Here is a 12,768-nt window from a genome sequence, read left to right on the forward strand (position 1 = left end):
CTACTTTAAGGAACATCTGAGCCAGTACTTCAGACACACACACACACACACACACACACACACACACACACACACACACACACACACACACACACACACACACACACACACACACACAGACACACACACACACACACACAGACACACAGACACACACAAACATTGCATTCATTCATTAGTTTCCTGATACTCTATCCCCAGAGGGAAGACAAGTCCCCATAATGTGACTGTGCAAACAGATTTAGGTCCCTACAATACACACACACACATACACACACCCACACACAGTTGATGTGTGGGTGAGTAAACACAACTGGCCTATAAATATAAATTGCAGTCCATGTAGCAGGGATTCCTTTGCACTCGCTCGCCCAGTCGATTCCTCTGGCTCCCTCTCACTTTGTACACACCCCCAGCAGGTAATTTCCCTGCAAGTTAAAAGTTTGCAGTTGTGCTTTAGGCTGTGACTTTCAGGTTAATTGTTAAAAAGCCTGGGAGGGTTTTCTGTGACTGTCCTCAGAAAGGGAAGCAGATTTAAGGGGTGCCCTCCGCTCCTCTGTCTTCGGGTAGCGCCCGGGACAAAGGGTCATCGCTCATCCTGAGCAGAACCAGAGCTGAACCGCGTCCACCATCAACCAGTCCAGTCTCAGCCTCTGGTCACCAGAGCATCTCCGCCACGGTAAGAAGACGCACTCCTCACACAGAGTCGTGACATGTTTTATTTAATTTTTTATTTTAATTTGATCTCAGGGAGGACATTTTAGTTTTGTGTGACACAGGGTGTGGTTTGCAATTAACTAAATCAAGAGAAAAATCTTCTTTGCAATTCATTTTGTGCACGATTAACTATTTCTCCCCATAGTTTCTGTTCAATATTAACTTTATTGCACAAACACACAACTCACACACATTTAAAGAACACAAACAATCAGGTTTTGGGTTTTTGGTTAGAGGTCGGGTTAGGCTAGAAACTTCACTGTTCACAGTATGAACAAACTTTGGTTTTAGTGTTAAAAACGAATTTTAGAAGAGACACCATCAAATAATCATGATCAAATATTGTATAATAAGTTATAAGCGGTTATACATGTTTTTCTGCTTGGTTACAATAGACAAAAAATCTTGATTTAATCTCAATAGGTGACGACTGTGATTTGAAAACAAAAGCATATCTGGGAAAGTGAAGTTGTTTTATTGACAGATAATCATTCAGGGAGAGTTGAATAAGAACTGTGGTATCTTGTTAATGCATCATTTTGTTTTGTTTTCCCTGTTTGTTTGAACATTTATCTTGTTTCCAGTTCATAAACGATTACATATTAGCTTTCACTTAGCAAGATATGGTGAGATAAGAAGCCTCTCAGACGTTGTTGGTGGTTTTGTTATAAAAACCCAATGATGCGGTGAAATAACCGAAATAGTTTAGTCACAAATGTCCAGGTTCAGACAGGATATTTATTTATGATTCTCGTTGAGGGTGGAAATTAAATAAGGCAGTTACAACCACAAATATAATTAAAACTTAATATCTGCTCTGTTATAACAAAAGGTGTGGATGCAATTTGTCATTCAGAGCTATTCTGTAAAGTCAACCTACGCCTCGACACTAATATTATATTTTACAAGAAGCTCTGACGTACTAAGGGACGGCAGGGAAAATATTTTTGCCAAGGAGGAAGAGTAAATTAATTGTTTTGTGCTACTTTAAAACAAAAGCCACACCGTCCCAGAGTAATTCACCTTTTCTCATCACCCCTTTCACGTGTAGCTGCCTCTACGACTTATTTCCCAGAGCAGATATAAATCCAGCTTCAGTCTGTCGCCATGTTTCCACTGAAAGTCTCCATCCATCAGATTTTCTATATCACTCTGAAACAAATCTTACTCTTGTTTTCCGTTTTTCCGATCATCAGTAGTTTAAATCCAGCAGCATCAGCACTTTGCCTCAGGCTCCAACAAACGATGCACGAGATCTGTCATCGGCATCATCAAAGATAAAGATATGATACCACTGTCGAAATTTAATTGGACCAACAGAAGAACCCATTACCTTTTCATTTAGCTGGCGCTTTTATCCAAAGCGAATTACTATAAGTGCATTCAACCATGAGGGTACAAACCCGGAACAACAAGAATCAAGAAAGTACAATTTTCTTCAGGAAAGCCAAACTACAAGGTGCTATATACGTGCTACTCAAAGTGCTACTTTATTTTTTTTTTATTAAAGGTGTAGTAGGAAGAGATGTGTTTTTAGTTTGTGGCGAAAGATGTTTAGACTTTCTGCTGTCATGATCCACCGTTTAGGAGTCAGGGAGCAACAAGCCGATTGGCAGATTCAGAGCGGAGTGGAGGGGCCGGGTTGTAACGTTTGACCTTGTCCTGGAAGTAGACTGGACCCGATCCGGCCACTGGTAACCAGTGAAGGGAGCGGAGGAGCGGAGTAGTGCGAGTGAATTCAGGTTAAAGACCAGTGGAGTTGCTGGTCTCTGGATGAGCTGCAGAGGTCCGATGGCAATAGCAGGAGGGAGTTGCAATAGTCAAGGCGTGAGATGACCAGAGCCTGCACTGCCTTCTGAGTTAGAAGGGGACGTCTTCTCCTGATGTTGTCCAACATGTATCTAGAGGAAGGTGTTGTTGCAGCCAGGTTCCTAGCAGTCTGAGTGGGGGGTGACACAGAGTTGTCAAAGTTAATAGTCAGGTGATGGATGAGCGAGTCTTTCCCTGGAAGGAAAAGTAGTTCAGTCTTTTAAAGGTTAGTTTTCAGGTGTTGTGTAGACATCCACTGGGAGATGTCCGTCAGCCAGGCAGAGGTCCCTGCTACAGACTGTGTTTCAGAATCCTGTGACGTGGTTCAGTGTTTGTCTTGGTTACTGGCCTGAAGCCAGTGCACCTGACATTCCCCAATTGGCAGTTAGTGTAACCTGCCAGGGGAAGAAAAACAGGAGATTAAAATTAAATAATAATAAACGTAGAATGTAAATTAAGTTTGATTCATTGCGTTTGGGTGCTTCCATTCAAAAAACAGTTTATTACTTATTTTATTCTTTTATTCTTTTTTTTCTCCATTTAATGTTTGTGAAGCACCTTGTAACTCTGGTTGTGAAAAGCACTATTGAAATAAAGTGTTGTTGTTATTATTAGCAACAGTCTGTAAAGCATAGATAAAAGAGAACACAGATTCAACTTTGATTTAAAATTCATAAAATGAACAATAACAAAAACCTTATTAAAGATGCTTCGATGTGAACACCTGCACTCGTCATGAAATAAGATCTCCAACCTGCAGGTTTCTCTGATGGTGACATCGAGCAACAAGCAGCTCGACACAACCTGGAAACTCATTTTAATCTTTGGGACGGGGACTTCTTCATTTGGTTTCTTCCCATGAGGAACAATAACAAAGGAGACCAAAAAATCTCCCTTTAGTGTTCACACAGTCACGCCTGGCTGTACACACTCCTTTAGCTCCACGTGCAAACAAAACAAGACCTTTTTTCTTCTGACGAGCTGAGAACTCAAACTTAGTCTGGTCACTTTTGGAAAGATGAACTCAAATCTGCTGCTGGTGAGATGTTTTCTCCTCTTTTCAATCCTCCAGGTTAGAGAGAACACGTTCGGTTGTGTTTTAGTCGTTAACTTTAAACTAAACACTCGGCCGACTTCTGTAGCAAATAATATGAATGAGGTGACGGGTTTGTTTTAAGCTGAATTGGTAGATTTGTACTACAACTTGTCTGGAAGTGAAGATTTCGACCTCTTTAACTTTTTTATCCAGATTTTCCCTCGATAGCTCATGATCAAAGTTTTTAAAAATCTTCTTCTTCTTCTACCGTTGGTTCTTCCTCTTTTTCCATCACTGGCTACTGCGGCATTCTTCAACCGATTTCCAACCGTTCAAACATCAAAAGCTCAAAACCTGTTGGCTTTTGTCAGAAGTCGGATTTCGTTTTGCAGGAATTTCTGCTGGAAAAAAACATAAAATGATGTGGTAACAATGGATTGAAAGAAGAAACCCAAGGCGATAACAGGAACCTCACCATCCTCATGTCAAATGAGACCAAGCATGTAGAAGAAATATGGTTCCCAGCGTGGAGGCCTGAAGTCCTGAGTCCTTCCCCTCTCCGTGTCAAAGGCTGACTTTGCTGAGTAAATGGAGCAAGCTCTAATGCTCCTGAAATGAATATCAGCGTCTTGACCAAACTCATTTAGAGATCAGTCAGGATCTTAATCCTTCTCCCCGGGGGTGTGTGTTTGTGTCTTTTTCTTGTGCCCCCTCTTCCTTTTGGAAGAAGGTAATATGGCTAAATTTGCTTTGCTAATGGGCTTAAGGCAAGCTGTTACAGAGCAGAGTTAACACCCAGCGGCGTGGCTGGCATACCAGTGGCTTTTAATCTGACTTCTGATGGAGTGAGAGGGAGAGTGGCTGATAGTTTAAGAGACATTCAGGGATAGAAAAGAAGACAGGGGGTGGAGGTCTTACCGTGGGGGGGTGGAGGACTAAAGAGTAGACCTAGAAGGAGGGAGGGGAGATAACTTCATTTATCTTTGGCGAGGTCTGGAAAGTATTTTCTCATCTGTTGTTAACAGCTTATAAAAAGTTGAAGACCAAGAAGAAGAACTTTATTTACGTGGTGCCGTTTTCTGGTGTAGTGTTTCACAAAGAGGAAAAATCGAAGACAACAAGCAAAATGACAAAACAGCATTCAAAACAAATGACGGTCAATGATACAGAAAGAGAGAGAGAGAGAGAGAGAGAGAGAGAGAGAGAGACACGGCAATAAACAAGAGCAAAGAAGAAAGTTTTTCTTTAATCTTAGAGTAATGAAAACGCCAAAGAATAGTAGAGTGGAACATAGAATGTGTAGAAATGACAGTGATGCACCTTAACGTTGGTTGCCATGCACCAAGAAACCTAACAGAAGAAGAAGAAGAAGAAGAAGAAGAAGAAGAAGAAGAAGAAGAAGAAGAAGAAGAAGAAGAAGAAGAAGAAGAAGAAGAAGAAGAAGAAGAAGTGTGTGCAAAATATAGCGCTGGTGCACCTTGTCATTGGTTTGCAAACTGAGCGGAGAAGAAGAGGCAGGAAGGGAAAGAAGCAGGGAAAAACTAAACCCAGCCTTTATTGCACCAGGTCCCATTGAGATTAAAAATCTCTTTTACGAGGACGACCTGGTCCAGAACAGCAGCCACGCAGTTTGATCAATAACAGTAATTAACAGATAAACTTTAAACTCATTCAATGTCCATAGAAGGAAGATTATCCCTCCAATAGCTCCAGTTTAAAAGAGAAGCTAATCTCATTAATGTGACCTAAAGGAAAAATAAATGTGAAATGTGTTACCCTAACCACACAACACAACACAACAAAACACAACCTAAACACTTTTTATGTAATGTCACCTTTTGGACATTGGAATAAGATTTTTTATTTTTGTGTCTAAAGACCAGTTTGTCTCTTTTTGTCGACCTGCAGGCACGTTTTCCTCCTATAATAAAAGTTCACTGTCACTTAGTAGTTTATCATTTGTCACCTTTTTTTTTACGAGACTTAATTTCTTTGCGTCTTGACAAATAGAGCTGTCATTCTCCTCGAACATGTGCACGGTGGGAGCACACTTCCTTTACGGTGGCCTCCTCTACAAACCACTGATAACCCCGGGGTGTGTGTGACCGCCCTGCGCCTTCCCATATGCCAGCTGTGCCATACGCCAATTCACCCTGCGATTACAACAGCTGACGTCCATAAAACGCACACTTATGATGGCAATTTCCTGCGAGAGGAAAAAAAAAAAAGAAAGCTGCCACACCTTTTGAGTTCAGGCCTCACAAAACAACAAAAAAAACCTTTTTTTGTTGCACGCGTGGTTTTCGGGCGCCCGCTCCCTCTCTCTCTCTCTCTCCCCTCTCCACATCATATGACCTCGGTTTGATTAAAATCTCCAGCTGACAGTGGAGACGGAGGGCTGCAGAGACGGCACCTTGGAAGCCTCTGGTCTCAATGCGAGTCACCTGCCCCCGAGACGTCGGCCATTCTGGGCCACTGACCCACAAGTAAGAGACTCAGCCAAATCCAGTCGGCCCCATGCCTGCCCGCCCTGTGTGTGTCTTCACTCTGCTGAGGCTCCTTCTCCTGGGGTCTCCGTTGGACTCGGGGTCTTTACAGAGAGCGACGGCCGCCAGCGCCTCACTTCTGCTCAGAGCTCATCACCAGAAGGAAGTCTCGCTTGCAGCTGCTCTCATGGAGATTCTCACCGAGCTTAAACAAATGCTGGTTTAGCAGTTAAATAACCGGTTAAGACATCAGGGACTGTTGGGGAAGGTATTTGTCTTTTTGTCTTATATCTGCCGCTCGCAAATTTGCAACTGCTTGAATTCTGCAAAGCTTTGTCGGGATTATCAGGATCATTATAGCCGGGATTATCCTTGATCTGATCATCCAAAGATCTTAATACATCTTTAAAAGTTCCTCTGTTACAGGCAGAGTCCTCATTTTTTTCTAATCGCAAGCTTTAGAATCATTTGACTCTTTTTTTCTAACAAACATTCTGCAACCTGTCCGGGGAAACGAGTTAGAAAAGTTTTAATGTGGATTCTTCTGTTTCTTTTATCCTCATTTACCAGCTATGTCCAACTCAGTGGGAAGTTTACCAGACGGGACAGTGTACGGGCCCCGGATCGGGATGACAGAGGACTCCCTCGCCATCCTGGAGAGAAACAGGGGCTCCGGGGACCCCTGGGACCTCGTGGAGACCAAACCTAACGTGGAGGCCCTGGAGCGTGGCCTGCAGGGCCTCTATCCCTCGTGCTTCGACATGCTTCTCACCGAAGATGCGACGTGGCTGGTGAAGATCTCGGAGGCCTCCCCGATGGCGCCCGCACCCATGACCCACCTGGAGTCGAGGGAGGAACCGGAGCAGTGCCCCGTCATCGACAGCCAGGAACAGGGCCTCTCCCCCGGGCTGGAGGGCCAGGAGGAGGAGCGCTCTCTGGAGCAGGTGCAGAGCATGGTGGTGGGAGAAGTGCTGAAGGACATCGAGACGGCCTGCAAGCTGCTCAACATCACCCCAGGTACGTCAGGCGGCGCCTTCCACCACACCTGCTCCTGTTGCCCGTAATCCTCGAGCGGGGCGTTACAGTACAAACACACATAACTGACAAAAGACACAGATCTGTAAAGCAAACAAGACATTTTTCATCCCAAAATATTGTGTCCGTTATTTCCACGTTAAAGAATATTGATTCAGAGATGCTTAAGCCACTGGTTCTCACTCCCAAAACCAACACGAGGTTTGTGTGGAGCGTCCAGGAAAGGCGGCAGATCTGTCAGATCATATCCTCACTGACGCAGAGCCGTGTTTGCCTGCTCCAGGATCTGTGTAATCCTGACCTTTCGCTGGAGCTTTCTCGGGCCGTGACAGCAGCGATGGTTCTTCTCCTGCCAGTCGACGTGTACACAGTGTTCAGGGCGAGGTCGCTCATGCAAAGCAAACAAGAAGAAGCCTTATGCATTGTAAGAGTTCTCGCTGTCATAAAACCGAATGTGATCCCCAGTCATCTGCTCTGCTGATTAGAAACGAGGGGCCATAAAAGCACCTTGTGTTTACAGTCGATTTATTATACGCAAAAGTGCCTGAACATAACACACTTTGCCCTGAATGTGATGATAATCTCGAAACCCCCGGTCGTTTACTATCCTGGCAGCTGCTGGTTTTCTCGCCATACTCACGTCCCTCTGTTTCCTCAGACCCCATCGAGTGGAACGAGGGGAACGTGCAGAAGTGGCTGCTGTGGATCGAACACCTGTACAGGCTGCCCCAGGCGGGGAAGTCCTTCCAGGAGCTGACGGGAAAGAACCTGTGTGCCATGAGCGAGGAGGAGTTCCGCCAGCGGTCGCCGCAGTGTGGGGACACGCTGCACGCACACCTGGACATATGGAAGTCAGGTAGTGGGTGTGATATTTATCTCATCTAATGCTCTGGATTGTGTGTGTATTAGTGTGTATGTTGGTGTGGAGCCGTGAAAGGTATAATCATCATTTAATCATCTTTTCTCTTTTATTTATAGCCGCCTGGATGAAGGAGAGACTTTCAGTTGGAGAAACCAAAACTACCGGTATGTTAGTTTCTCTTCTGTGATAAAACAGTGGCACACAGACACAAATCTAAGCCGTTGTGTATTTTCTGTTTAAACCTGAAGGGCTGAGTAATCGTCTTGTCCCTCAGAGGATGCATCTTTTCTCTCTGTGGGTCACAGCACAATGAGCCTCAACCACCTCCTGCTGTTTTGTTTGCAGGCGTGGAGGAGCTTTGGTCTGAGGCCGACTCGTCCTGCTCCGGTCAGCCCATCCATCTGTGGCAGTTCCTCAGGGAGCTGCTGCTCAAACCTCACAGCTACGGACGCTGCATCCGCTGGCTCAATAAAGAAAAAGGTTCCCTCATGTTTTTTCTGTTACACACATAGTTTCCGTTTAGTGCTTCGCCTCACACGTCAACTCCTGAGGTGACTCAATTCTAACTTGGACTGCTTTTCACTGATTTCTCAAGTCCAGAAACTTCCAATGTTTCTAGTTCAACTCCTTAACTCACAACTAAAGTACTTTATCTAAAGACTCAACAAGTAAAAAATGTAATCATGACAATTAAATAATTTCTAAATATGTTATCAGCAAATTCCTACAACCACACATTCTCCTCCAAAAACACAACTTAATGACGCACAAATACATACAACGTACTAAATACTACATACTGAATACTAAATACACAGCTTATTACATGCTAAATACTAAATACTAAATACAAGATACAGCATACTACATACAACATCAAAAGAGCCATCAAAGAACAGCTTATAACTGTGAATTTAGTAAATACACAATAAATAGTGTTCAAATAATTGATCAGCTGTTTATGAGTTTGATGGATTTAAGCACAAAATTGATTCTGGCACATCGGTACAATGAATTGAGATGAAGAATATGATTTCATAGCATATTTCTAGTTATATAGTTATAGAATCAAGACTAATAAGTGTCCAAAAGCCTTTTGTTAATGAAATCGCCTTCTCTGCCTTTATGGTGATTAACCACAATGGTAGTGCTGGTTTACACAAAAGAAGAGAAATAAAAGAAGTGCAGGTTATGAGTAAATATAAAATCTCATCACTGACTCTCTCATGTGTTTTCTGGCTTGTCACCGTCACGACTAACGAATCTCTCACGGTCCCCTCCAGGTATTTTCAAGATCGAAGACTCGGCTCACGTGGCGCGGCTCTGGGGACTCAGGAAGAACCGACCGGCCATGAACTATGACAAACTGAGCCGCTCCATACGCCAGTACTACAAGAAGGGCATCATCCGCAAGCCCGACGTGTCCCAGAGACTGGTGTACCAGTTCGTCCACCAGGTGTGAGGCTGCACCAGAGTGGGCAGCGGACGGCAACCTACAAAAAAAAGAATCCAAAGGACACACACGATGTCCCCGTCATGCACTTGAACACTTGAGGTGACTGGGAACACGTGCACTGACCCACCACCCCCAATGGTTCACACACTTCCACTGGCAGCGCTGGGAAACTGCTGCTGCTTATCTGTGCATGGGCCCGAGAGCAGGAGTTCAAACCATGTGGATGCATTTTCTCTTTTTTTTTTATCTTCCTGCTGCAGAATGAAACACCCGCTGATTAAAAAAACCCCAGAGACAAACTTTATTAATGCACTGCTTTTTCATTTGCACGATCTGCCTGTTGATTCGATGTGATTCCCAGTTATCCCTCACTAGGCAAACAGAGTCAGAGCTGGTGGCTCCTGCGTACCGGCTTCAGGAAAACGCCCCAGCGCTCGTTTGCTTTGTGTTCTTTTCATTTGGCTCATCTTGACCCTGTTTGAGTTGGAGCCAGTTTCTCTGCTGCCACAGTTTGAACGTGTGGTTTGGGATTGTTTTACTTTTATTCAGGGCTTGGTCCCGGTTGTTAAACAGTCAGCTCCCGTAACTCACCCACCACAGAACAGTCATGCTTTCTCCTTCCTTATCTGAAGTGTGAGATCTTTTTGGAGGATGCTTAAAATAACTGTCGTGACTGTTTTCATAATGCAACTTCACTTCCTTCTTCTTCTTCTGCTGGAGAGGGATCTATTCCCTGAAAGCTGTTTTAACAGAGGAGCCGTTATGTCGTATGGTTTATTCTGCTGTGTAATGCATTTTATGTTATCTTGGAGAATCAAACTGCTTTAAATAAAATGTGTAGAAAAAATAGAAATTAATAATAAAACACACAAAACAAACCACGAAATTACAAGTGAATCTATATTCGCTCTAGTGGATCCATGAACGACAATGTTAGCACACTGCTGAAATATCAAAGTAATAATTTGAAAGATTAAATGAATAAACAATAAAAAATATTCATATCTTCCTCAGCATGAGCAGTAATTCACTTTGTGTGCCTTTTAGTCAATATCTGTAAATCACTTTATCCGCTGTACCTTGTGTTTTAGTGCTAATTAGCACTTTCTAATAAATGCTAACTCTAGGATTATAAACATGATGAATGTTATCTGCTTAACAAGAACATGCTGGTGTTGTCATACTGATCATGCTGCCGATGTTAGGATTATTTATTTAGTCTATTTTCATTCACCAGTCCAGTCAAGATAATGTCGTGACAAACATCTGTCATGCCAAACAGGACAGAGTCGGTTGTGTAATCTTTGTAATCTTTCTCTGGATGTTGTTGAATCAAATTTGTCATCGTGAAAAATGCTACTGTAAATAAAAACAAAACCCCTCATGTTAAAATAATGGACAAACACAAATAATAAAAAGTATATCGAATACGTTTTCTATTTTGAAAAGGTGTGGAACGACTTTATTTCAAAACATATTGTGTTATTTCATATTTATTTTCAAATGCTTTGGGTGTTCACACTTTACCCTCTTGCTGTTATGTACAAATTCCAACCTAATGTAGATCCTCCGTGTCTGTCGGAGCAGGGACACGATATCTGACCCTAACCCTAACCCTGACCCTGACCCTAACCCTAACCCTAACCCTCAAACAGGCTCAATAAACGTTATTCTCTGACCCCACGTGCACCTGTGTGGTGTCAACGCAGCTCCGTCTCTGTGCAAACCAAACCAAGCCCACTTCTCTATTCATTCTGCAAAGCTCAGCACTCATGATGCAATTACTCACTTTGTGCGTTTGTTGACTTTTTTATCTTCACCAACTGATCCTGGTCTGAAAAAAAAAAAAAAAAATTCCAACAGGTTTTGAAGCTTTATCACAACTGCTCCTCACATGCAGTGAGCCAGAGGCCGAATTCCTGCCAAGAAAACGTGGCCTCGGGCGCGTGGAGCTGTTCAGTCGTGCAGGTTCAAATAAGGAACAGGGTAAAAGAAACCTTTGTTCTTTGGTTTTCAGTCGGGGGTTAAATTACTTCTGCCTAAACTGCACATGTTGCAAATCTCACAAAGGGAAAACATCTATTACAAGAAAGGATCAGGAGGAGCTAACGTGTCAGTTAATTTAAAACATGGATTACACAAATTACAAACCTGTCAAAAAGGACTAATAGTTTGTTAACAGGCCTCATCCATTTGTTGTACCATCAACAACAATCATTTTAATTCTGCATCCACCCTGCAAACGTCAAGTCTTAGAAATGTCTTAAAATCATTTCTTATCCAGTCTGAGCTTTGTTGACGTCAAAGTTGGTTGCATATTTTTTTAAGTTTAATTTGAAAACAGCAGCACAGCCTTGATCTGTATAACAACATTACATCGATTAAACCTTCTGACTTGTAATGCAACACAACTTTAGATGAGAAATCTGTTATTTCTGCTTCATCAACAGGGAACTTCTCCCAAAATACCACAAAAATGTGCAAAAAGTACTGAAGAGATTTTATTGGAATTCGGTGGAAGGGTTGGCTATGGTACTTTTCCCTTGGAAAACAATCAGGCATATTATCGGGGAATGAAATCTGACAGAATTAAACTCAATGAATTAGATATTGAGTTTAAAGGGCATCTATTGCACTTCTGTCCGTCCTGGGAGAGGGATCCCTCACATGTTGCTGTCTCTGAGGTTTCTACATATTTTTACCCTGTTAAAAGGGTTTTTAGTAGTTTTTCCTTACTCTTGCTGAGGGTTAAGGACAGAGGATGTCACACCCTGTTAAAGCCCTATGAGACAAATTGTAATTTGTGAATATGGGCTATACAAATAAAATTTGATTGATTGATTGATATAAAAAAAAAGTGGTTTTGATGACATACGAATGAAGTTGGGCCATTTAAATACATGTGGTGTTAAAAAAAGGTTCGAATTGTAAACTGACTTCAAGCCACCCAATTCATTTGAAATAACTTGTAATAACTTTAAAAAGTAAATAGATAGCAAAAATAAAAGTAATTGTAGTCTGTTGTCTGTTCCCACAAAATTCCTCGAACACAAGATATATTTAACAAAGTAAATACAGCTGCTTTTTTTTTTTATTCATCTTGAAAGAAAAACCGACAAATAAACAAATAACAACCACAAATTTCACAAGAAGAAGTGGACTAATGTTGATTCAGTTATCACAGCACAAGGAGGAGGCTCATTATCTTTGACGTACTATTGACAGGCCTGAGGTCTCCTGTCCTGCTGCCGTGTGGGAAATGTGCTGGTCTGTGGATGACGTCCGAAAACTGGAAGCGGTTGTGTGTGTTGAATTTACAGGAATGATTGTGTTTGTTTGTGGGAATGCGGTGACTTCATGTCTCTGA

General features: G+C 42.5%; 1 protein-coding gene across 1 annotated transcript; it reads left to right on the plus strand.

Annotated features, from left to right (window-relative positions):
• The first annotated feature begins 269 nt into the window (after positions 1-269).
• On the plus strand, positions 270-10,849 carry LOC128455513 (SAM pointed domain-containing Ets transcription factor). The gene is made up of 6 exons (XM_053439187.1): positions 270-679; positions 6,619-7,065; positions 7,742-7,939; positions 8,062-8,109; positions 8,291-8,425; positions 9,229-10,849. Exons 2-6 carry the CDS (start codon positions 6,621-6,623, stop codon positions 9,405-9,407), a joined length of 1,005 nt encoding a protein of 334 aa, XP_053295162.1. The 5' UTR covers positions 270-679; positions 6,619-6,620; the 3' UTR covers positions 9,408-10,849.
• The last annotated feature ends 1,919 nt before the right edge of the window (positions 10,850-12,768 follow it).

Source organism: Pleuronectes platessa, chromosome 2, assembly GCF_947347685.1.
Source record: "Pleuronectes platessa chromosome 2, fPlePla1.1, whole genome shotgun sequence".
Classification (NCBI taxonomy): domain Eukaryota; kingdom Metazoa; phylum Chordata; class Actinopteri; order Pleuronectiformes; family Pleuronectidae; genus Pleuronectes; species Pleuronectes platessa.